The sequence below is a fragment of the Anomalospiza imberbis genome, chromosome 3 (assembly GCF_031753505.1).
Source record: "Anomalospiza imberbis isolate Cuckoo-Finch-1a 21T00152 chromosome 3, ASM3175350v1, whole genome shotgun sequence".
NCBI classification, from domain to species: domain Eukaryota; kingdom Metazoa; phylum Chordata; class Aves; order Passeriformes; family Viduidae; genus Anomalospiza; species Anomalospiza imberbis.
This window is the reverse complement of record NC_089683.1, coordinates 104,925,012-104,951,834: the sequence shown is the minus strand read 5'-3', so window position 1 is coordinate 104,951,834 and position 26,823 is coordinate 104,925,012. Positions and strand designations below refer to the sequence as shown.

General features: G+C 40.4%; 1 protein-coding gene across 1 annotated transcript in view; it reads left to right on the top strand.

Moving 5' to 3' along the window:
• ACYP2 (acylphosphatase 2) overlaps positions 1 to 25,825 on the top strand; it is a 33,447-nt gene extending 7,622 nt beyond the window's left edge. The window contains exon 4 of the mRNA XM_068186261.1: positions 25,130 to 25,825. Coding sequence (XP_068042362.1) covers positions 25,130 to 25,244 — 115 coding nt within the window. The 3' untranslated portion in view covers positions 25,245 to 25,825. The remainder of the gene's footprint in view (positions 1 to 25,129) is intronic.
• The last annotated feature ends 998 nt before the right edge of the window (positions 25,826 to 26,823 follow it).

The window sequence follows — 26,823 nt, the reverse complement described above, 5'->3', positions numbered from 1 at the left end:
ATCAATAGCAAATGACAGGAAAATATGATGGGAATTTTATAATTCAGTGTAGCTCCAATAATAAGATTAGGTTTTTAATGTTTGATTATAGTTTTTGTTTAAAGGTAAGACTAATGTATACTGGAAAACTAAATTAGGCTATAAATTTGTGGGTAATAAAATGATAAATGTGATTCTTTCTCTTTTCATTTTGAATGTTTGAGGTATTAATTTCTTCTCTATAATTATTTATTGCTTAAAATTGACAGTCTAAATTGTGAATTATTGTAGTTATTGGTCCTGTAAATGAAATTTACTGAACTGTTACTGATGACGGCCTGGGAGAAACAGGAGTAAACCTTATTCTTTGAGGTTTTTTAGTTGTATAAAATTAGATGCATGAACTAACTAATTTGTTGTAGTGATGGTACTCTCTTTAAAAGCCATGGAATGAGTCAGGTAAGTCAGAACATGGAGCTTTTGGTTACTGAGAATAAAGTGAGTGAGCTGTTTGGCTGAAGGAGAGCTGCGTGTGCTTCCAGCAGAAACCCAGAGGCCCAGTGGCTCATCTCGTGCAGTGTCCTAAGGGAATTCCCCTGTCCTCTGTTCCTCTGGAGCCCAGGAAAAGGCTGTTTTCCCTGTGTGCCCCCAGGAAGGGGGAAGAGATGTCCCTGTGCCCTGAAAGTCACCCAGCCCACCAGTGACAGCCAGAAATAGCAGTGGCCTCCTGGCATGGCTCCTCTGCTTTCCACTGTGCTGGATGTGCCTATTCCCTGCAGTGCCTTAAACCACAAAAGCTTTTAGCCATGCTTGGGTCTTTCTGGATATAGAATAGCGCCAAAAAAAAAAAAAAGTTTTCCACACCCCTGTTTCTTCTGCTGGAGTATAAAAATAGCTGCCTTGCATGACCTTGTAGATTCTTTTTTACAGTAGCTCTGTGGAATTGGAATTCTTCATTAAGTATCTGCTTCCAGTTTTTCTTATCACTGAAGTGATTTTGTTTATAGAGCATTTACCAGATATTTCTGCATGTAAACAGGTCTGAATTTCTAGGATTTTGGCTCTAGAATAAGCAGTGTTAGTGTTTGCATTGTCTTGGAAAGCTCAGAATGGGATGTTGGACAAGATAATTCACTTTTCTCCTGTCTCTGGTGGATGCTGCATTAATGCTCCCCACTCCTTTAGCAGTGTTAGGAGCCAAGGTGGAGTTTCCTATGGAATTCCAGACTTTTATTGGCTTTGCTGATGTGTATCTCTGAGAACACTCAATTCCAACATCCCAGCTGCACCAATTAGAAGCAGGAAGGATTTCAGGGCTGTGTTGGATTGTACTGTAAACACAGAGAAGTTGACCTGTTGTTTCAACACTCAGTTTAGGCATTTTACTGCGTAATTAGGACTCCCGTGCCTTTCTTCCAGACTGTGAAGTCAGACTTCCTTCGGCTCAAAATTAATCTTAACCATAATAACCGTTCTATGAAGGATTGGTTGAGCTTTGTGGGAGACTGATTTCAAAATTAAATTTCTGATGTAATGCATGATTTCTACTGGGAGCTTTTTGTTCATTTGAGCATTTATACATTCTTTAATGCTGATATTTTTTATTATTTAGCCACATGTAATGCTTTTTTATTTCCAAAGTGAAGGTGTTCTGTTATTGCTGATGCAGTAGGATGTGGTGCAGTTCAGTGTCATTCATTTGGCTTTTTGTGCTGAATAAAACGTTTAATATGTCTTTAGTGCTCCACCACAACACTTAGAGAGACATTAATAAGTAAAATTCAGCTTAAACTAAAATTTTTAATGGCTTTTGTTATTTAGTTTAGCAGGATGGTTAACTGTGCACACAGTCAAAAATAGATCTTTGGCAACAAACTGATAATTATCAATAAAAACATGTACTTAGTGTCGGTTTCCTGGAAACCTATTCTGGATGTGATGCTTCAAACAAGTTCTGAAAATACAAACCAACTCATGTGACTCTTAAAGAACAACTTCAGAACTGCAATTTTTTTGCTTTCCTTTTGGTGTGCTGATATTTGAAAATTACTGAGTAGGGAACAAGACTGTTATGACCATTTTTCTATCTGAAGAGTGTTATTCTGGGTCTGGAGATTTGTGTTTGTAATCCACAGGAGAAAGCAACATTAAACTACCATTAGACTTGCATAATGTGAGGATGAGAAGACCTCTGCAGAGATGCTGCTACTGTCCACAAAAGGGGTGCCACAAGTGGGCAGGTATTCAGGAAGCTGCTCCTGGTGGGAAGATGGGAGGGAATGTTTTCCAGGGGTATTAAATCTTGTGTGTAGTACAGCAGGAGCTCTCCCACAGGAATGCCAAGGTGTATCCCAAATGGAAAACATTTGGCAGACTTAACCCGGAGCCCTGTGCTGAGGAGGTGGATTCAGTTCTGAATTTGCTGGTGTAATTATGCACAAATCATGGGTCTTGCTGCTGCTGATCTTGTCAGCATGGTGGTGGTGAAAAGCATCTTCTCTGAGATTTCAGCACTTCCTTAGCCAGGTGAATGTAGGACTGGAAGCAAAATCTCTGTTCTTTATGCCGTGTTAGGCTGAAAGGGAGAGGAAGCTACTTCCAGCTTTTATGAGGAAATAGCTCTGAAGCCTGTTGATGTTTTGTTTTATTCTTTAATTACTGCCGTTCTGCTTTGGTTCATTAGCAAGCTGTGTTCAGTTTATTTACCATGTTTTTATCAAAAATGAGTATGTTTCACACTCATGTACTTGAGATACACCATTTGCCAGCAGCAAAAAAATCAAAATTTCTTCTGATGCTGCTCTTCCCTCAGCCACTATTGGAACATTGCAGCAGTAGAAAAAAAAATTCTCTCTGGGTAACTTAATTATATAACTCAATTTTACCTTGTTCTTTTTCCCCAGTTCCTCCCTCCCTCTACTCCCTGGTCTGACTCCACAGAAATACAGTATTTATTTGTTTAAGATGGTGCCCTGAGATGTTTCCCTTGAACTGTGCTGGATGTCACCAGCTATCCTACAGAGTTAATATTAGTTTTGGTGTCTTTGTCTTTATGTGGCCCCTCTGAAGGGGGATCCTGAAGTTTCTCTAGAGAGAATCACTTGGACAAGTCCCTGGTCTGTCAGCCTTTAGCTCTCCAGCTGATTTACTGTAATCACTCTGTGACTGGATGAGAAGCTTTCTTTTCAAAGCTGGCTTTCTTGGAGATGTTTTTCTCTGGCTGGGCTGAAACAGCTGACTGGGCTCATCTATAATGAATGCTCTGCTTGTGTACCTTCACTGCTTTCCACTGGTGTTCACATTTGTGCTGTGCTCTTGTGATGCTCTGGGCTCTTCCTGCTGCTAAAGGAACAAAGGAAATCAGGCTGCCAAGTGTTCAGAACTTCATGGGGGGGTGAAGGCAGAGTTTTTAACTTAGGAAAAAAAATCAGGCATTAAATTTAATTAAAAAACTGGGCAGCTGATACTGAGTTTGAGCAGTTTCCTTGAACACCCAGTGGACATTCTGGTGGGAGAAGATCCTGGGCAAGGAGTTTTCCTTCCCTTTTTTACTCTCTAGAGCTGTAGAATTTTAATACGTGCTAGAAAAGAAACCCATTTGGAGAAAAATCCCCATCCATTCCTGTTTGCAGATCTCCCAGCAGCTGTTTAATGATGTTTCATTCATCATACATCTGAGCTGGTTTGGAGTACCATAGAGGAGCTCACCTGAAACCATCACACTCTATCAATGCTGATCCTGAGTCTATCCCTGCTCACTGTATAATAAAAACCCTTCCTTGAAATCAGATTTTAATGTCAATGCTAGCAACTTTCCAGGCTGCACAATTCTACCCCCCTGCTGGTCTGGATAGGGTTAAAATAATCTTTAATTTTAGATGGTTGGTGATTTGCAGGGTAGATTTCAAGAGTTTAGGAAAATGCTTGGCTGAGTATTCTAGGAGGAGTGGAAAAAAGCAGCTGCCTGCAGCCAGTTTCAGATCTCCCTGACCTGCCCTGCTTTTCCAGGCTGTGGATCCAGGAGCTGGAGCCTGGAAATTGAGGTCTTCCTTGGCAGTCAGAGGGCTGCAGGGCTCCTTTGTTGGAGTGGAGACTCCCAGCAAACTGCAAATTCAGTTCCTTTTGGAGGTGAATCTGTTCAACCTACAGCAAATCAGTTTTCCAGGGAGTAACACATGTAACCTCTCTCTGACTGGGAGTACACACAGAGATGGAATTTTGCTGCTGCTGCAGATTTCTGTTGCCTGTGCTGCTCCCTGCTTTGCTGAAAAAGTGCTTGAGCAGTGTCACTCCACCTCGGGGGCGGGAAAACACCTTTGCTGTTTATCCCAGACATAAGTCCTTGTGTCTAGCTGTGTTTTTTAAAAAGCCATGGCTGGGATGTGATCAAGATCTAATGGATTTCTGTGTTTTCCAGATTTGTCTTGTCTGGCTCACAGAACACTTGAGTGGTTTTGTGGCAAGTTCAGCTGTCAGGACCTGCTGTTACCCAGCCTGGGGTGGTTGATGCTCTTACTGCAGTCTGTGATGTCCTAAATGCCGAATCAGCAGCAATGCAGTGCAACTTCAAATGCCAGAGTTCTTATTTGCTTTTTGGCATTGTAGTGGAGCTGAAATTGAGAGTCATGAAGGCACTACCTAAATTTGGAATGAGGGCTTAGACAAAATTTGGTAAACACTTTTTTAAAAATTCCTAGTGCAAATGTGAATTAAAATTGAAAATCATTTTGGTGAGTAGTTACACATGGATTATTCCCATGCTGGACGTGGAGGAACTAGGGCACAGACCAGAGTCAGTACAGTCTCTTACAGCAAATTTGTGATGGAGCTGAGAGGCAGTGTGGGAATGTTGATATCCAGTCCTATGCTAATCCTTGGAACAGAGATTGTTCCTGTAAATTGCTGGGGCTCTGTGCATTGGTTAACTAATGTCAGTGAATCACTGTCCAGACTTTCAGGGTGTATTATGTGCTTATTTAATTTTCAGTAACTGTTTTTGGACTGCTGCAAGCCCTACAGCTGCATTATTGTATCAGTTGGGTCTTCTGGCCCAGATGGAACTGTTGCTCTGCCAGGTCCAGAAGAAATCCATCTTTCTAATCTCAAAATGTTCAGTGAAAAAACCTGATAGTCTGGAGTCAGTCAGGACCTCATTCTGCTTTATCAACATTAAATTCTTACTACCAAGAAACAGATAGTAAAATAAAGGAATAGAGCCAGAGAATGAGAATGTGCTATAGGTTTCCATTTGTAAATTAGTACTGAGGGGAGCTAATTGGCTCAATTGCACAGAAATTCTGGTGCTGACTCTGGATTCAGGTTGTTCCCTTCACCACTCTGCTCTTTGCTCTTTTGGTCCTGTAGTTTAAAACAAAACAAAACAGTTCAACTTTCCTTGTTAGTAGCTATAAAATACAAACATGCCCTTTGTAATTCTCACACGCCAGAAGTGAAGCAATTGTTACATGCCAGCTGGCTTTTTTTTGTTGATGTTGTTGTTAAATGCTAGCATTAATAATAATAAATTGGATAATTACACAGAAATTTTTGTTCTGGCTTATGTCCGTATGGATAGTATGGGCAGAAAATGCAGTGTGGAGTGGAGCATACAAGCAATTAATCAGTTTCAGTGAGTGCTTGTAAACAAGGTCAGCTCAGCAGGCATCCAGGAAATCTCTTCTGAAATGTGATGCTGTCTTCATTATCCTTTTAGAGGGTGTTGGTGTAGGATCAGAACAGCAGCAGGATTTCTCTGCCATGCGCTCTGACTACACACAGCAAATTTTGGAGGGCTGGTAGACCCGGAGATGGACATAAAAAAACCCCAGACCTACTGTATTTTATTAGAACTGTGTATTATTCTCATTTGAAAGCTGCTGTTTTGCCTTAGTTTAGTCACAGTTATGCAGACTAACAAAAATCTATTCAACTTGGTGTCTGGTTTAATATTATAGCTAATATCAAATGGGATATTTCTGGTTTGGAATAATAGGAGTGTGTGGAAGGCTGACAACCTAGGTGTTTACTGAGACACATGTTCTGAGAAATGCTAAATATTTTGCTTTGTGTTGTTAAACAGAATTAAAAATCATCTTGAGTGTTGTAGTTGTCCGACATGCAAGCCATGCCTGCTGGAGACCTGGGAATTGCCAAGTCTGGAGCACATGGGGCTCAGGCATGAAGCTGTGTGTTGGTGGCAGAGGTGCCTGGGACTAAAAATGTCCCCTGGCCATGTGGGATTGATGTGGGAGAGGATGATGAAGCTCTGGGGTGGTGCTGGGACCTGTGCTAAAAAATCCTTCCTACTGGAGACCTGCCCAATGCCTTTGCCCTGAGGAAACCACTCTGGGTTATTAGCTTTCCTCTTCCTAATTATCTTCCCAAATGGAGATAAAAAATGAACTTAATGGCTTTAGCTGGAGTCCTGCATGGAAATTTGCTTTCTCCCAAGGGGATCAAGTCACTGAGAATGTGACTCCTATAGAAAGGCCTAAAAGAGGTCTGTGTTACCATGGGGTTTGAAAATAGAACTTCCTGAAATTCTCTAAATGTTTTTCCAGCTGATGTGGCTTTCCAGAAGGATGACCTTCACCTTGAGATGGATGGCTGAGTGCAGAGTCCAGGTGCCTTCAGTGGGATTGTGCCTGTGCATATCTCCCTGACTTGTTAAGGGAAACACTTCCCTCACTCCTCTGGCCTGTTTAAGTCACAGTGTGTGCTTTGAGATGTGTTGGACTGTACAGAAATAGAATATTCTTTGTTCTGGGCCAGATGATCTGTGCTGCCTATCCCAGTGTTTCCAGTGAATAGCAGGAATGGATGTGCCAGAGCACTGAAGGCAGGGACTGTGCAGCCTCTTGGGTTATATGGGGTACTGTCCAGGGCAGCCAAGTGTTTGTTTGCAGGGTGGTTTTCCTGGTAGGCAGCTGTTTATTGTGGCTTTTGTTAGAGAGGACCTCAGAGGACAAAGTGGGAAAGGACAGAGGGTCTGTAGTCAATGATGTGTTGATGCCAATGAAGTTATACCTGGTATGCAGCAAGTGTTAATTTTGAACAGCTGTCTTTAGGTTGGAATAAGTTCTCTGATCCACGCTCTCAAAATAAAGAATGGGCATGTTGTGCTGGTCACAAGATTGGGCAAATCCTCCAGGGAAGCTGGTGTGGAAAGGGACACAGGTGCCATGGGCTGCCCAAGGGTGGAACACACAGTCCATTTCCAGGGAGTGTTGATGCCACTTGTTTGGAGCTCTGTGGTTGGTAACCCTGTTCTCAGCCTGCCTCCCTGCTCTTAGTGGATCAGCAGGGAACGTGCGAGTGGCTTTTGGAATTCATCTCAAGGTCACATCTAAATACAGGAGAACAAAAGGGAAGGACTGTGATACATTTCCCCCCAGTCTAGGCAAGAGCAGAGTATCCTCTGTATGTCTTTTATACAGCAGTCCTGGGATTTGCTGAAGAGCAAGGAATTAGGTAAAGTACTCTAAATGCTGGATAAAAGAAAATATTAGTTCTGGTTCAGTAACCAGCTCAAAAAGCAGAGAATAAGATGGGCAGGACAACCAGGTACTTCCATTTTTGTTGGTGATTCTGTCCCTCTGCAAGAGAGGGAGGAGCAGCTGTTTTGACACCAGCAGACACTGAAATCCCGGAGCACTTTTGTGTCCTGGCTCCATTCCAGCTTGACAGGAAGCAAGATCCTCTGGTGGCAATTTAAGTTGAAGTTTTGGTTATTTTATACCACTGTAATGTGGCAGAGTGACTGGAAGATAAAGAAATTCTGTCTTGATGACATTTAAGCTGTCTAGTGATGAATAAAAACTAAAGCCTCAGGAAGGGGGTTTTCAAATCATATGTGTCTTGATGAAAAGATTTTTTAAGAGAGGTTAAAAATTAAATTCCTCTGGGAGAAAGGTTTTTAACTTAAGAAATTATGCCACGAGGGCTGTTGTTCTCGCAAATAACTTCTGGTGTTTTTTAGTTGCTGAATTTAAAAAAAAAAGTCTAGAAAGGGAGATTAGTTTTAGCTAATTATGGGGAATGTGGTTTTTAAATCTGTTTTCAGGTGCACTGATAATATTTAATTCACTAATGACTCACTGATAGCATCTTGATTGACTGCATTGCTGATTAAACATTTGTGACAATACTTGATGTTTTTTCTCAAGGCCCAAGGCCTTGGTACAAAACTATAGGAATTTAAATTTTGTTTTAAATAAAGGTTTGTTAGCCTTCCATATTGCATTGTTGAGATAATGCTGAAACCCAAAGGCAGAAAAACATCTCAGTTTTGGTGTAATGATCTCAGATTTCAGCTGGTCTCATGATATTTTGGCAGTTGATTAATAAATCTGAACATGAGGGATTATTACTAATCCTTAGTGAAAAGGAGGTAGTAAGAGTATTATGAATAATTTCCAGGTATTTCTTACTCTGTTCAGGTTCATTGCACACTCTGCTGCTTTGGTGTCTAGTTCTAATTAAAAAAATGTTTAAAAAACCCAATCATGTTCAAGTAAGGCCATGATATATTTAAGTTTTACCTTTTTTTATCAGACCCACTGTGATACAATGTGATGACAAATGAGAAAAAGCAGATCCTGAATCAGTGATGGATCATTTCCTGCAGTCTGTCTTTGGACTGTGGAGGTTTTGTATCTTAGCAGGTAGGGATGTAAAATGTAATTCAGACACTCAAGGAAAACAGAATAAGGGTTTTGTTCCAAAACCATGTAACTTGCCCTTGTTTTCAGTGTATCTGCAGTAGTTACTTGGGGGTAGTCACAGAGCTCTGTTGGGCATTTCTCCAGTTAATTTTGTGTTGTTAGGTTTCAAGCCCAAAACAAAAAACGGACAACATTTGGATTTTTTTCCTTGGGTTCTACCTGTTTGCAGTTTCTGAACATCCTTAGCTTGAGGAGCAAAACTGGATACATTTGAGATTGGTAGGGTCTTTGGGACTGAGCAAATTCTCCTTAGCTTCCCCTTCAGAACTCTGTAGGGTTTAAGAGGTGCCAGGGAACCATTTTCCAACTGACCTGGTGTGTACAGTGCTGTTACTGTCAGGAAAGTTTAGTTCGGAGTGGAGCTCACTCCTGTGCCCTTGCAAAAAATGGCCCTGGGAGCAGCCCTTGTTTCATTTTTCCAGCTGTATTTGCCATTTCCAGAGCTTATCCCAAAGTCATGGCTCACCTCTGACTCATCGTGCAGAGGTTCCCTGGAGTCCTTAATTTTCCTGAGTCGAAAGAACCCTTGGGTCGTATCTACAGCAGCACAAACTGTCACTTGTGTAATGATTAACACATTGGGTCAGTGGCAAGCTGAGGAATTGTATTTACTTTTAAAAAAAAAAATCACCTTCACCATCACTCAGGGCAATAGGCTATCAGGACACAATGAGTCATTTGGTTTGAGACAGATGTCCTGATATTATTATGGAAAACGAGTTATGAATGAGTGAGGAATTGTTTGGATGCATGTCTCTCAGCTTTTAATATACTGTTTTTTAGATATTTCTTTTGTGAAATTATTACAGGCAGGAACCTGAAAAGAGGGCTGAAACAGCCAGGAAAATGTGGTGAGGTCCAAAATCTCTGCCAATGCCACCAATACTGGACAGAGTAAAAAGGTGACAAACTCTTGAAATTTCTTTTAAATGTATTCCTTTGAAAGGATTGAAAACATCTTTGCCCAAAGATATTTAATACGTGAAATTCTAGGACAATGATGCTGATACAGGTGGTCATTCTTCAGTGGAATGACTTTGAAAAGCCTTTTATTTAGCTTTTCTACAACATATACACTTTCTTTCCCTATTCATTGTGTTAAAGAATGCAGTTCATTAGAGGCTACTTACACCTCTCCTCATCAGACTCTGGGCCTGCAGTGCAGAAATGGGAGTATCCAAGATATCTTTCAGTCATAAATTCTAAAATTAAACCACGCGAACATTCTGCCTTTGTCTCTAGCTCTTCACTTCACCTTATCCAGAGTTGGAAAAAGCTTCTCCTTGACCAGCTGGCCTGTGTTCCTCTTCCTCGTTCTCCCTGACACACTTAATTTCTGATTTTTCTGATTTGCTGTTCTGATTCACTGCTGACATCTCATTTCTCCTCTGCTGGAAGCTATATTTCTTCAGTCACTGGTACAATGTTTTTGGCTCTGTGTAGCTATTAAAAAAAAAGTGCTTGTATTTGGAGGATTTGATTATTTTGTCATTTAAAAAAATATATTTTAAATTAATCCTTGTTCACGTGGCTTTGTAGTTCAGTGTTTTTACACTAGATGTCAATCTACTTGCATATGTGGAAGTTACTGTGTTGTGCCTTCTAGATATTTCTCTCAGCAACTCCCCTACGAAAATGCTGCTTTCCATCTACTTTGCAGGGAATCAATGCCAGGAGAAAAGGAATGAGTTGAAATATTGATTTTCTTTTGGTAGCTGATGTTGAACAGGACTTTAGCAAATAAGACAGCAGTTTTGGGGTTGTCAAGTGTAATTAAAATCACTTATTTCAGTGAAGATGGTTGACAGCTTTAATGGAAAATGAAATTTCAGCCAATGTACAGAAACTTGATCCAGGTCTTATTTCTTAATCTTTCCCCCTCTTTTCAAACACCATTCAGGGTTTGATTGAAATGAGATCTGAGTTTAAAAAAACATTTCCCACCTTGCCATTGCAGACCCAGTGCTCCAGTTAATTGTTTAGGAATAAATGGACCTAATTCCTGCTAGGAGTGCAGAATTAAGTGAATGATGTGGAAGTTTCTTGTCACAGAGCAACTAATAATTGTTATTAGCTGCTTTTTAATATATAACTCCTCATTAAATTAACCTCTTCCCTTGTGTTACAGCTTCAGTTCTGTGATCTTTTCTGCTTCTTCTGAGAGGCCCCAGAGTATAGAAGCTGTTTTTTTCCTAGTCAAGCAGTGTTTAAAACTTGCTTTAATTTGTATTTGTGGAAGATGAACCGAGATGATGTCTTATGTTATGTTGTAATACTATATTTATTAATTTTTAATTTTTGGATTGCATACAAGTGCCTTATTAATACAGTTTTCCAGGATTTTCTTTAGTAGATTAAAAATTCTATTTTTGGTTCATCATTGAAGAACCAAACTGGCTGGAACTTCTAGTCATTTGGAGACTATATTATTTAGAAATCATTTTAAAAAGGGAAGGAATATATTCAACATAGCAGTAAAAGAGAAGCCAGACAGAGCACTACAGCTTGTTAAAAGAAAGTTATATAAGAATTTTAAATATGCAGAGACTTGAGGAGTTTGTTCTTCATCATGAAGTTGATTTCTGATGAAGACTGAGACAGGCCTGAATTTCTTTAACTGAACCTTAACTTTTTAATTATTGGGAGGTTTTTTAATTCTAAAATATTAAAAGGCTTTTTGTTGCCCAGTCCCACTTGGTAGCTTAAAATGCTTTTGAACTTCTGCAAAATATAAATATCTAATTTAGGATTTCTGAAGGGTTTACTGAAGTCCTGGGTTTTTGACTGGAGGTTCCTGAAAAGTGTATGGGAGAAGGTGACCTTCACAGTTATGCATCATTTATTTTGTGCTGTTTCATAGGGCTGAATATCAGCTCAAGAGACATAAATTTGTGTGAAACAGCTGCTAAAATGGTGAATGTATATAAAGTAATAATGAAGAATAATTTGCTTTACAAAAAATGCTTTTGATGTAGCTGGGATGATTTGTATTCTCTAGCCTGCAACAGTTTCTTTGTCTGAAACAATTTTGCCATAAGGGAAGTGTTTTGCATTCCTTAGCAAACACAATCTCTCCCAGGATTCACTGAAGTGTCTTGAAGAACTGTATATAATAAGTAATTGCTTGATACCTGGAATTTTCTTTGAAACTGTTTCTTTTTTTTTAAACATATCAGAAAAGGGTGCAGTTTAAATGTTGCATAGTAACATCATGGAATATATTTAAGTCCTCTTTATCGCATTTTACTTAAAAATCCCCAGCTTTGAGCTCCGTTGCTTTGGAGCAGCCTACAAAGTGATTTTTATAGAAGCACAGGAGTGGAAAGTGTATCCTGTTCTGTGATTCTCTTCCGTGTGTGAGGATGGGGATCAAAAGGAAAGCTTGGTCCTTGTCACCTGTCACTTGGTGTCCCCTCACACACTGGAGCTATACTGTCTCTCCCTCCTATAGACTTCTCAGCAACCAAGGAACCTCCTCAGGAGGTTTGGGGTGCTGCCCTCATTCTCCATAGACTTCTCCTGCCAACCTGCTGAATATCAGCTCTGCAGAGAAGGTCCTGGGGATTCTGCTGGACACCAAGGTATCCCTGACCAGCAGTGCTATGGGGGCCAGGAAGGCTGATGGGGCCTGGGATGCATTGGAAGAGCATTCCCAAAAGGTCAGGGAGGGAATCCTGCCCCTCTGCCCATCCCTGGGAGGCACATCTGGAGTGCTGTGTCCAGTTCTGGGATCATCAGGACAGGAGGCACAGGGAGCTGCTGGAGCAGGGCCAGCGATGGCTGCAGAGCTGAAGAAGGGCCTGGAGCATCTCTGTGCCCAGGAAAGGCTGAGGGAGCTGGGACTGTTCAGCCTCCAGAGGGGCCCTCAGCCCAGGTGTCCCTGTCTGCAGGGACCAGGCTCTGTTCCAGGGGGCCCAGCCATGGCACAAGATGAACAGGCAGGAACTGATTCCACCTGGACAGGAGGAAGAACTTCTTGGAACAGTTTGTCCAGAGAGGCTGTGAAGTTTCCCTCTCTGGAGATGTTCCAGAACGAGCTGGATACAATCCTGTGCTAGGTACTCTGGGATGGTTGGACTGAGGCACTGTGGTCCCTTTTCACCTGACCCTGGGATTCTGGGATTCTGATCCTGCCTATGTTGATGCATGTTGTGGCTGTTTTGAGCATAAAAACAGCAGATGTAGAGCTCAGGTGCTGTGGAGAGCTGTTGCCCTGCCTTGATCTCTGCAGATTTAGATACATGTATTGTTCATACGTACTCTTTGCCGCATTTCACTTTGCTCTAAACCAGTTTCTTAGGTTTCATCTGTCCTTTTTTGCTGAGTTCCTGGGTGAACATTGTGCCACCAAGCAGCAGAGTGCTGGGAATATACAGCGATCACTTAAGGTGTGCAATGGACTCCACATATGGCAAGGTGGCCTTGATTTGTAAGGGTGGTGAAGAGAGACAAAAATATTTATCCACATAGAACTAAATGAGAAAGATACTCCTTACTCTGAGTTAAGTGCTCTCTGCACCCTCTTTAGTGTTTCTGCTTGGGTCTGGTGTTCAGCCAGGTTTCCATCAGAGTTGTGTGGCTGCTCTTTTTAAATGTGGCAGCTTTGAGCTGCTTATGGTTCATGTTAAAGCTGCAGCCACGCAACCATTTTTGTCCCATGTGCTTGTGGTAAATGTAATTGTGTTAAAATTATACATGCAGATAAAGGTCTGAATTGTTTATGCATAGTTTTCTGTTCTGGTAATTGATTGTCCTTAGGGTTCTCCCTATTTGTTTTCTAATTAGTCTTGTAAGGATTGTAGATATGTTCAGGTGGAATAAAGAGGTTTTATTTTCTGCCCTGTTGCTTCAGGGTTTGGTCAGTTGCTGTTTTCTGGTCACACCAGCCGTGTATCATTTGTGTACCTGGGAACAGTGTATGTTGTTTCCTAATAAAATCAGTGGTTTGTGTTTTGTGAAAGGTAGGGAATTGTCATCCTGTTACCAGTTCTTGGGAGCCATCCAGCATTTTGGATCTGTGAGTGCTGTGGGGTTTGGAGAGAATCTGCTCCAGCAATTCAGAGCGCTTGTTCTCTATCTCTAAATACAAGGAGAGGAGTCAAAGCTTCATTTAACCAGCACCTACAACTTGATTAGCTGGGCAGGTTTTTTTCTCTGTGTTTTTATCCTTTTGCTGCTGCTGCAGGAGCAAGGCAAAGCAGGCGATATTAATATTTAATGAAATTTTCTGGATCTCAACCATAATCGTATTGCTTTTTAGCTGGAGGTGTCGCTCCTTGAAGTTCCTGCTGGATTTCTTTGTCTGAGAAGCTCAGCGCAGATTTCTCAAGCTGGTACACTTTATCCTTGAGTATTACCCATTGTTTGGGTGTATTTGTAGGGGATCAGACTCTTGGCTTAAAAATATTTATAAATTTATATACAAAGTAGAAAATTATTGTAGTGGTTAGGTTTCCTAGATGGTCACTGAGCTGCTTCTTAACATACACCTCAAAGATGAAGGACTCTTAAGAACTGGACCCATCAATACTTAAGAATTTTGGAACTTTGTCTTTAGTATTGGGAAAGGTAAGTCATTAAAAGTGTCCAACAGTTTAAAAATTGGGTGAAAATAATGATTTAAAGCTAGAATATGGAGTTTTATCTGTTTGAGAGGGTTAAAAATTAAGGAAATGCCATAGTATTTTTCTACATACTGGGTCAATATATGGATAAATGAGCAAAATTGCATAAAGAAGAGAAGGTTGTTGCTATTGTGAAATCAAAGGAGAATGAAGGAACAGAAGGATTTACATCACAATAGTAGATTATCTGTCAATATTTGGGTCCTGAACTTGTTTCCATTGTTTCAGTAAACAAATAAATATGTAGGCAGGCCTGTGGTGTCCTGTACTAATTTTAAAACCAGAAAATATGTTTTAATTAAATAAAAATCCTTTTTGCTGCTTTATATTATGGGGGAAAGTTGTTCTCTGGTAGAGATGCATTTCTTTACTTGCAGACACTTTCCTAATAACCCTTGTGCTGTTTGTCCTGTACCAAAGGAGCTGGAGAGCCAAGTTCCATGTGGGAATTCTGAACTTGTAATGCAAGGTTCTGGTTTTATTTGATCCCCACAGTCCACACACAGAATTTCATACAAGGGCAGGAAAGTGGTTGGTGTAATTGGAATTATTTATTTAATAATTTGTCAAGTTCTGTGACCAAATGCCCTTGATTGCAGAGAAAACTGATGTAGCAGCTCTGAATTAGGTTGTTTATGGCATTGTGTGTTTAATGCTTGGAATCAGCATTACAGGTGTTCACTGACTAATGAATTCCTAGAAATCCTTGTTGACTGGGTTCTAACATCTGTTGACTTCTTAGTGCCAGGATTTCCAGTCTCTTTGAGGAGTTTGGTTTGCCTAAATAATTTAGTGTGTCTGTTCAAGAGGAAATTTGGTGATTGGTATCCAAGAGTTTGAAGGATGGCTTGTTTTAAAACTGAATGTCTTTGGAACTGGAAACCTATATATGATTGAGAATATATTCTATGTGGAGTTGTCACAGTCAAGATTAGCTTTTATATATTTTTTTACTCGAGGTATAAATGCAAATTTGCCCTCAGTAGGATCTATTCACACAGTAGCAGCAGTTGTGCTGCTTCAGTTGTCTTTGCATGTGTGTTTGCTGATGAAAATTCCAGCAGAATAATCAACCACTCATTTCTCCAAACACAGAAGACAGATTCAGCATGATGTAAGAAATGAGACTGACTTTGCACTCGTGTCTTAGCACTGTGCAGAATGAAATGGCAATTATTCCTGCTTGTTGAGGTTATAAAGGATGAAATGGTGTTTCTGTGCCTTTGGAAAGACTTCCAGTGATTCCTCCTTTTACTGGTACCCAGTCTGAGAGCCTGGAATGTGACTCAGAGGTGATGTGCTCTTGAGCTTCTTCCTGATCTCAGTTTGGTGGTAAAATCTGTCACATCATCATAAATATTCGTAAAACTCAGTCCTTATCTCAGGATGGGAATTCCTGGAGGCTTTTAGTGCCTTTATCTGGAGGCAGATCTATGGTCAAGCCACTCTCTTCGTCCCACACATGCTCTGTCCTGAATTTCAGTGCAGCTGCTGTGAAGTTCATATTTAACTGATATGATTTATATAGTGTTTGGACTGTTTTTTCTGGACAGCCAGGCAGCTTGTTTTTATAAAAAGCATCATGACATGAACTGTTCTAACATGAATTTTGTGAAATTATTTTTTCACAGTAGCTCCCCCAATCATACACTGCTAATGTTTGGAAGTTTGCATAATTCCTCCTATAAATTATTACTTTTGTTGGTTTGCTTCAAAGGTCTTGGTGTTGCCAAAAACTGAAAACATCTTTTATTCTCTGTGCACTTAGAAATGCTCAAGTAAACCATGAGCAAAACCAAAGAGCCTGAGCTTGCCTTTTGAGAGGTTTTATTCTAGGAATGCTTCTGTGTCTTCTGTGCAAGGGTTTCAGCTCCCTGCCTTTGGAAGTATTTGTCACTGGAAGCACCAAGGAACTTCAAGTTGACTGTGAAATGAGTAGAGGGTTTTTCTGAAATACTTGTACATAAATTTCAGTAAAATGAGCCACTAGTTAGATTTGTGGCTTTCGAGGATTTTTTTTGTAGTTCTCAATTCTCATCTCAAACTATGTAGCTCCTGCAGCAGCCAGACTCCATGGGAAAGCCAGAGGAACAACTTCAAAAGGGGGAAGGGAAAAAAAGAAAATGGCAGAATTACAGAAAACAAATGAGATGTTTGATACTTCTTGACAGCCTCTGAAGCTTGAAGGAAAAATGGGAAAAAACAGGAAGATGGAGTTTAGGAACATATTTATGCTTTGTCAATAATTATCTTCTTACCAAGCATCTCACAAAATATCAAAACCTGCCGTATATTAAGGAATTATGAGGCATAAACAACAAAATAAAAAATTCTGCAGGACAAGATACTTACAATAATATTAACAAGACCTATTTGGAAATACTTAAACAGTATGAAATAGTCTTCCAAAGATGGTTTCTTTTGATTTTGATATTTCTTTCTTCTGTAGTTGTAGTTCTTTGTTTAAATTTTGTAGAAGCAGCCATCAGGTCTGTCTCTCTGCCCTTAGTAAGTGTTGACTTCAGTAGATACAAGATGCTGTTAACTTCAGTAGAAATAAGATACTGCCTTTAGTAGAGTACTACTTTTATTCTGATTTTTTGGAGTCTGAAGCTCTCACTACCCTAATCTTGTACTGTTAACAGGCAGATTTGGAATGAGCGGGAAAATGTCCAAACCCATGGGAAATGTAGGTGGAAAGATGAAACCAGTTATCCTCAATTATAATAAAATCAATCTGGTTTGTTTTCAATATGTGATAACTTCAAGTAGGAAGCTCCAGAGCTGCCTTGAGAAGCCAAGATTTTGGTATTTCCAGTATGGCTTCATTTTGTAGGAAGAAAGATTTCTTTGAACCTATCTCTTGATTCATTCATTTTATCACTGTTGCAGATAAACAGGAAAATGCTTTTAGGTAAATACTCTGAAAATTAGGTTTAATAAAAGCATGATGTAGTACAACACTAAACAGCAAGAACATGTATCAGATCTCATTTCAGTACTTATTAAAAGCTTTGTTTAACAATTTTTTACACAAAGAGGCATTGAACCAGGGTACTTCTTCATACTCTGATGGCTTCCTTAAATAGCTGGGAGCTTTAAGTGTATTTATTTTTCCTCAGTGAGTATATCCATAGTGACAGATCATGGACCCCAGGATGGGTTTTGCCCTCAGCATGCTGTAGTGAAAAAGTATTTTCTATTTTTTTTTAATATTAATAAAAAGTATGAAGCCCAACAATTAGATATGTTGCAAGGCAGACTTTGAGAAGACCAGGTAGCCTTGGCTGAGTTATATTTGGTTTTTATTTGGTATCTCAGCTGATCTATCCAGCATCCCTCCTTTTGGAGTGGTTTGGGATCAAGGCTTGAATGGCTTCATTAGGGTGATATGTTTAATACCTGCCTGCAGAGAGTGAAAGGATAACTTCATGGAACTTGGAAAGCCAGGGAGAAATGAAATTGAGATTAGATCTGCCAGAAATGGTATTTTGAATACAGGTGAAGTCATAAGAAAAACATGATAAAGGAGCAATGTGTTGAAGAATGAAAGTTATTTTCTTAATGTAAGTGGAATACAATTCCTTGGGATGTGACTGTGGGAAGTGATGTTTGCTTCCATAAGGTCTCTAAGGGACAACCTGGCACATCCCATCCTGGAGCCCCTCAGGCTGTTGTGTCTGGAGCTTTACCTCAGGGCAGAGCAGACAGAGGGTCTTGGGTGGTATATGATGGAAACAATAAATAATACATATCCTAGTCCTTCCTCTGCTTTCCAGGGAATACTGTGTGTGCATCCTGTGGATGATAGGTGCAGTGTTCCCTGCCTTGTAAACACACCCTGCTGGATGCACCTCCATGCTCTGGTGTGCTGGAAATCACAAGGAACACTTGTCAAATCAAGAACAGAATCCCTGCAACATCCTTATGTTAATTTTTTGCTTTCTGCTTGTTGGAGCTATATCTGTAATAGCAAAAAATAGAGCATTATGAAAATAAGTCTTGATAAAGCTCAGATTTTCTCAGCTTGTGAAATTTAAGCAGACTATTAGCTAGTGGAATCCACTTGGTGTTTTCCTGAACACTTGTGCTCTCTAATATTATGTATTTAAAACATTTTCTTGTTGTTCTTATGTTCTGAAATGTCTACTATGTTATATCACAGTTGCTTTAAAAAAAGCAGTTGGAGATGGGAGGTTAAAAGGTGGGGGTGTAACTGCTTCCTTGGAAAGTGTGCAATTTAAATTAACAAATTAGATCACATAGTGTAAAATTGGGGAAAAAATAGAGCTAAGCTGACTGAATGCTTGACATAAAAAAAATTCAAAACTCTTGAAAACTAAAGATAAAAAGAGATCAAAGTTCCTAGTTGTAGGCCAACCTTGTTAGTTTGTGAAATATTCCAACAGAGGCATTCTAGGAAAAGATAAGTTTATGTGCAGTCACTGCACCACTGAAAATGCTAAATATTGGCCCTCAGACTTGCTCGGAGCTCTGCAAGAGGATGTTTTAAAAGTGTTGATGCTTTCCTTTAAGACCTTTATAATTGGAAATGGCAACTTCTCAGTGAGTCTTCTAACTTTTTTTATTTTTTTCAGTCCTTTAACTATGTGAATAGATTTGTAAAGTAAGGGGACTTTTGAGGAAAATAGAATCCCAGTGGTGCTTGAAGGAATTCACTCCAGTTTGGCCTGGCATTATTTTTAATTCTTGCATAATAATAAATTATTTTTCAGTGTGTCTCCTCTGAGGAGATGCAGCAAGTGTAGAATTGTGGGTGTTGTTCCTCGTGGTTTTTGTGTCCGGCTGAACCTTGGGACTGCAGAACAGCGAAGTGTTGTCTTTCAAATTCCTGACTGTGTTGATCGGCTGGACTCTGGCTCTTGGATTTCTGCCAGGCCGTGTAAGGACATGGGCATGAAGTAAAGCTGAGCTGGTCAAGTGTGATGATTCATTGTGCCTCTGAAACAGCCAGTGTAAGGGTTTAATTTAACATTTTGATGGGTAAAGTTGGTCAGAGGCTGAAGTCCTTTAGTCCTTGTTCAGTCTTATATGGGTGATGGGTGCTGAGCATTAGAAAGAACTTTTCTTTTGTTGGTGCCCTAACAGCAGCAGTTCCTCCTCATTTAAGCTTCCTGTGGCCTTGGGTTTAATAGATGTGGAATGGTAGAGAACCTTGAGTGGCATTCCGTGCAGGGGGTGGGGTTAGCCAAAATTCTCAGTCCGCCTGGGGAGCCAAGTGTCCCTGTAGGGGCAGACATATTCCAGGGAGAAAACACAATGGGCCTTTTGGCTGCTGCTGGCTTCCTGGGATGTTTACTGCTCTGGGAGACAGGACACAAGCTTAACTGGAAATTCCCTTTGTCTCCTGCTTTTCTGTAGGTCAGTGTGGACATAAAAGCTTTGTTTGAGTTACTGGAATGGCTGAATTTGGGTTTACTTTTCACTCACTTCTTTACTTTGGAACAAATGACTGCAGTGTTGCTGAGATTTTTCTGATAAGATCTCTGAAAGAAGCCAAAAGTGACTTGCCTAACATGGCCTAAACAAAGAGGTATGCTGATAAGTTTTAATAAAAATATACTTATGATCTCATGTTGAAATGATTAAATCCTCCTTGAAGGTTACCAAGATGATTAACAGGAAAATGCACAACAGATCTTGGCATTGTATATGACAAAACCAAAACAACTCCAGGCTTGGCTTCTATCATTGTGGGATAATCCCTCCTCTTTAAAGTAATAGGTGAGGACATTTAACATAGATCAGATACCAGTGTCAGAGTGGATTTGAGGTACATAGAGCCAAATTCTCCCCTGATGCAAACTGGCCATGATCACTTCTACATTAAAAAAACCTTGCCAATACCGTGCAGAATGTGATGATTAACACATAAGTCACTTTTCTCAAGTTTATAAATAGAAATTCACCACCGAGATGTGTATTTGAGGCTTACTCAGGGCCATGTCCCACAATATCTGTATAATCTCAGATCCTGCTAATCTGTCCTTGCTGTTGACATCCTTTCCAATATACCTCGAGGAAAAGCTCATTGTGGATTCCCAAGGGAAATGCTACCTCTGAGTACAGCAAGGAAGGAAGAAATATAAACAAATTAACAGCATTCATCTGACAGCTGTGTTTAAAAACAGAGTCAAACACCACTTTTGATTAACTACCTTTCTCTCCTTCCTCAAACACTTCCAGACCTTGTGTTGAATACCCAATGGGCTGAGGCATTCCTGCTGTTGGGATGCACGGAGCAGCCAGGCTCCCACACACCTCCAGGCTGCAGCTCTATTCTGGGCCATCATGCCCACGCCTCAGCAGGTCCCTTCATTTCCAGCCACCCACTGCTTGGTCTGTATCCTTCAATCCTGCTGCTTTTTCTTCCTTGCTTTAGTCCTCTGGAGTTTAATCCTCACCTGGCTTGGATGTGGTGGGCTCTGGTGGAGCCATCCTAATAATGGGGTTAAAATTCCCCTTCCTTGCACTTTGCCTTGTTCTCAAATCCCAGTGTTTCCAACACACTTCTTTGCCAAGGTTTTTATTCTTCCTGCTACTTTTTCACAACCGGAAACATGGTAAATTTTCTTTACAATTACCTATTTTCCTGGCGGGAGGAGCAGAGGCGTAGGGACAATAGGAGTGGCTCTGCAGTAAGCTGAGGAGGGAAAGGTGGGAGGTGTCATTATGTAGAGGAATTTTGGGTTTATAAAAACAAAGATTTTTGAGTAAATGTTCCTGGACCTAAAGATTATAGAGCAAAGCTTGAAAACTGTGGCAGAAGTTCTTTCCAAAAGCTCAGAAGCCAGACAGCCATGAGAGAGAATTCCACATTTCTTCTGCTGACATTGAAATATCAGGATTTCTGAAAATTGGACAGTGCTGTTGCAGAAGGCAAAAATATTTTTGGAGGGATTTTATAAATATTTGCAAGCCTGGTCTATATGCTGTCACAGATGTAAATACGATCTTCAAAAAGTAACATTCTCTGCAGTATTTATCCTAAACAAAGGGAAATACAGTGTAAACAAGCCAGTGCCATTATTTTCTCTTCCTCTAAATAAAAGCACAGGTTTCTCCTGTTCCACTTAAGTGATGCTCTGCTTGAGGTGGATAGAGAAGAGCATATTCTTAACCTGTGCCTAGTTCCTCATGTATTAATGCTAGAGGGCATTTCCAGGTCCTCTCCTAGCACCACAGACTGTAAATTTTTCCAATATCAGGATAAAAGTTTGTCTTTTTGCATATAGAAAATGATCTATTGCAGGACTAGTTTTCATATTGTAAAGAAATACTTCAGAGAATAATGCCAAGCAAGCTGTTTATTTTAGAGAGATCTGTTTTGTAGCAGAGTTAAAAAATAAATATTGTTCAGGAAATCACAAAGTTACTCTGTTACTGTAGTATTTCAAGCACCGTGGGTTTTAAGGCTGTTCCAGTGTTATTAATCATTATTATTAATGATGGTACTTAGTACTTTAGTTGACAAGATGGTGTTTGGTCAAAGGTTGGAATCTATCTGGGAGGTCTTTTCCAACATTGGGTTCTGTGGTTATCCTGTGTTTCAGAGATATAACTCCTTAAATAACTTTTCTAGGGAGCTCTCTGGATACCTGACCAGGCTCCATTCTGCCAGGTTAACAGGTACGAGTGTTTTCCTGCTTGGAATACTGTGCACAGTTAGGCTGTTTCCACAAGGATATAAACTGGGATGGTGAAACCCCAGCTCTTTGGATGTTGTTTTCCAAGAACATGTGGAGTGGCAAGGGCTCTGTTGCCTGGGTGTCAAGGCAGTGTCTCTTAGCAAGGTTTTAGTTAATGAAAGGAGAGAAGGGAAAGAGTGACAGATAAATTAAGTTCCTAGGAGTATCCCCCTTGAACATGGAGATAGGGAAGCTGTGTGGTTTGGTTGGGAAGCTGTTTCAGGAGCACTGGCTTCCCCCCTGGACAGGAAGGTTGTGTAACTCAGAAATCTATGGTTATCCGCAGTTAACTGAGTGGGATCAGAGCATGGCCAAGAGTGACTTCGTGGACAGGCAGTGCTTGGGTTGGGGAGGAATGGTTTACAAGGGAATGGAGTGACAGGACAAGGGGGAATAGCTTGAAACTGGCCGAGGACAGGGCTGGGTGGGATATTGGGGTGGAATTTTTCCCTGTGAGGTTGGGGAGACCCTGGCACAGGTTACTCAGAGAAGCTGTGGCAGCCCTATTATCCCTGGCGGTGTCCAAGGCCAGACTGAATGGGGCTTGGAGCAACCTGGGATAGTGGAATGTGTCCCTGCCCATGGCAGGGGGTGGCACTGGATGGGTTTTAAGGTCCCTCCCGACCCAAACCATTCCATGAAGTTAAACATGGTCAGAAATGGCTATTTAGAGGCTAGCTCTTGTTCTAGATTCATTGGAGCAGTCACTTTGGGAATAAATCCTTTAGAACAAGAGTAAGCTGTGTGGTGTTCTCTCAGCAATGTCCTCGTTTGCTTCAGATGAGCGAGGGGGAGGGAGTCTTTGCACTCCTGAGGAGAAGTGGGAAGGAGCAGTGAATTTTAACATGGATGCTATAAATGACAAGCTAAGAGCCCAAATGCAAGTAATTGTAGCTCATCTCTACACACATGAAGAGATCTGAGGTGAATGGGAGTTGAGAAGGCTGAGGAGGAGAGTGGAGAACCTTTTCTTCACTGTTGAAGAAAATAAATACCCCTAGTAGTGATGAGATTGGAGATGACATTTAACTTCTAGGAAATACTGATTTTCTGCTTTCTTAGCTTGTAAAAAACGTGCTTCTTCATCGTGCTGGTGACTGGGCTATCACTTGAGCAGAGAGAGGGAGATGGCTGAGGAAAGTCCCCTCAATGCAGAGCTGAGCCCCAAAGTTGTTCAACTCCCAGTTATTGCCTCCTCCCCTCCCTGTTGCATTAAACAAGAAATAACACACACATCCTGTAAAGAGTTTCCATGGAGCTGGGCTGCTCTAACTGGATTTTCATAATTTCTGCTTCATCCTTATTCATGTGAAGGGAGGGTATGTGGAGCTGAGAGTGGATTGTTTGCTCTGGTCAGAGTTTGTAGGTACTTCTTCACCCTGCAGAACTTGGGAGTTGGAAGCATCCAGGGATGAATTTTTGTTGTGAAGGCTGGACAAGGAATATGCTACTTTTGTTTTTTTCCAGATTAAGCTCACCTTCAAAATGAGAAGACAGAAGGAAATAGTGAACAAACTATCACATTACTTAAAAAGCAATTTCTACTACTTTGAGGAGATTAATTCAGTATTTGAAATACATGTTCTTTCTTCTCACTCAAGGACATCCAACTATTAGAGACTTCCTGGTAAATAAACAAGAACCATTTTCAGGTTTTTTTTTCTGAATATAAAGCAAAAGGGACTGATCTGTCCTTAGGCTTGTTTCCTTCTGTTGAAATATCCCCTCTGTCTTGAGGCTTCCAGCAGAACTGGGAAATTGTGTTCTCCTGTTTTACTCCTGGACTCTTATTCCCATGTTATATTCCTTACTGGAAAGGCTTCATCTAAGACAGAGGAGGGGAGATTGTTCATTACATGCAGCAAAGAACAAGAGGTTTGAAGAAGTGGAAGCATCTAACAGATATTTTAATTTCTCTATGCTAAAATAAAGCAAATCACACTTGGAACATGAGATACCTGGGTCTGGTTGCTGTTTTGCAGGAAGTTTTTCCATACAGAGGCTCTTTTTTATTGTTGAATTTGAATGCAAGTTTAGAACTGTCTGTGCCAGACCCATCTGTGAGAGACTAACATGATTCATGGGGAAATTATTTGTCTCTGGTAATTGGTGAAGCCCCTTGAGATGTTTGCCAGTGTTTTCTGGTGTCAGTAACTGCTTTTTAACAGATCTTGCATGTAGGGTCTCTAGCAAGGTGTGTTTCTGTATCTCAGATGTGATATACTGATTTACTGGCTCAAAGTAAGTAACTTCTGTGCATGATTCTCATTATAAAGACATCAAAATTAGGTCTCACTGCTAGAATATTGCAGTTCACAACGCTCAGTGGGATTCTGCAAAGGATTCATTAGCATAACTCTTAATAAGACAGCTCCTATTGTTTTCAAATCAGAATAAAGTGAATATTTCTTTTTAATAAGTATCTGTACTAGCTTCTAAAAATGGTGTGGAAATATATTTCTCCTTCAATATGGTACAATAAAATACTTCCTCTTCTACTTTTGTAAATAAGCCTCTGTGTAAGCACTCACCTGCTGCATTTCCAGTGTTTGGGTATCCAGTTATCCAGTATAACATTCAGTATTTATTACAAATCAGTATTGCTCTGACATAATTGATGTCTTTTTGCTGGTTTTGAAATCATTCCTTTCCAGTTCCCATTCTTTTAGTTGTCAGCAAGGAGCAAACTGGCTGTTGGGATCCTGTTTTCCTGTCTCTTTTCAGTTATCAGTGGTTTATAGGTCCTTGCTAAAAGCACAGTATTGACTCTGCAAAGGTAATTATGCCTATTGGAATACTATTAATTGTGTTTAGAAGGCATCATTGCAGTAAATCTGTTTTAGCCTTTTTGTCAGCTGTGTTTTTATGTAATATTGTGTAAATCCCCTGGAAACACTGATACCTTTAAACAGCTTGGTTTGCTTTTAAAGGGGAAAGGGAGGGAAAACAGAAAATAACGGATTTAGGGTAATTTCCTTATTGAAATATGCTTTTTATGGCTCTTAAAAAAGTAAAAGTGAATGAAGGCATGACAGAGAATAACCCCCACATGTCCAGTTCCTTTTCTGCTAACCCTCTCTTATTTTTCCTGCAGGAAATCCTGGCTGAGCAAAGTTGGAAGCCCAAGTTCCCGCATTGATAAAACAAGTTTTTCCAACGAAAAGGAGATCTCCAAGCTTGACTTCTCGGATTTCAACACAAGATACTAATAGGAGGGCACCTCACTAAGCACAAAACTCTGACATTTCTGCTGCATGATATTTTCTATGCCTCCATCAAATGTCGCAAGAGCATTGAGATTCTTTTCTGTACTAGGGATAAACATAAATGCTCCCTGTTCCCACCAAATAAGAATTCCTGGTTGCTGTGTTAGACATCTTAGCATGAATGTCAACATTTAGTGTCTAAAATGCCAATATCTAATTTATTGCAGCTTTGAAAGACAGATAAAAGCTTAGAAGTGCTGGTGATTATTTGTGCACAATGAGACTTGTTACATACAACCAGATGGTACCTAATCTTTACACTGTGAGTCATATTTAGATGAAAAATAATAAATTTATGTTCTACTGTTTGTAATCTCACCAAAAATACATAACTACAAAACTGGAACACTTGAGAGTTAGTTCTCTGTAACAAGTCTGTTATAGACCCGGCTCTTTGTGATAATTAATAAGGTTATAGTGATAATTTAAAATAAATATGTTGGTTCAAACTAGGATTATATAACCAGCTCTGGTTTAAAATTCTCCATTACAATTCAGATAAATCTTGTTCCAAGGTGATGAAATGTGTGGCCTCTCACCCTGTTTTTCCCTTGTCTACCTGTAGCTTACATCCATGCTGACTATAAAGCATGTTTAAATCTCTTTGCTTTTTGTTCTTACTAAAATTGAAGATTTAAGTGATTTTCATTATGGGTGTGTATTTGCTCCTGAGTTAAGACTGTGTGGTGGAACCTGCACCCACATCCATCATCTGAAGTCCATGGAAGTCCTGAGCCATGGGCTTGCAGTAAATCCTGGATAAGTCTGATCCATTGTGGATCCAGTTCCCGTGTCCAGCGCTGTCTCCACAGGCACCCTGGAGTTAGGACTGGATCAGACCTAGATCCTCACTCCTGCAGTGCTTGTGGGTCAGGATTAGAACATTCAGGGAGACTTCATGAGGATTCTGAAGCTGGTGTTTCCACTGGCTGCCCTGTCCCCCTTCCTGGTGTCAGTTTGGGCAGCTGCACCATCTGCAGCTCATGGTTTGAATTTCAGGAAGGACATTTCCTAACTTAAGCACTGCACTTCTCCATCAGTGCAAGGTGTGCCTAAAAGGTATTTCTGCTCACCACTAGATTGATTTTTCTTTGGACCTTTCGTTAAGCAGTAAAATCTCCTTTCTAGAATTTGCAGGAGCTGCTTATGAATTGTTCTGTGATTATACACAAGCCCCCATTGTTGAAGTTGTGATCAATGGCTTTTGTTCAGCTGATGGTAAATGGCAAAGTTCAAGTGTAGCAGGAGCTCAATAACTGTTCCATCCTTGTGGAAAACTGTATCCTGCCTAACAAAGTAGTTTACATTTTCCTTGGAGCTACCTGGCAGAAAATACCCCCTTAGTCAAAGATTTTCCAGCCAAGTGCTTTGCTCATATTTTGAGGAACAAGGAGAGAGGAAGGCAAAAAACAAAGGGGTCATTGGATACAGAGGAAGAGCAGCCAAAAATTGTTTTAATGTGTTCCAGGGGTGGAGCTGGATGCTCAAAAGGACCGGGGGATTTTACCCCAACTCCCCCTAG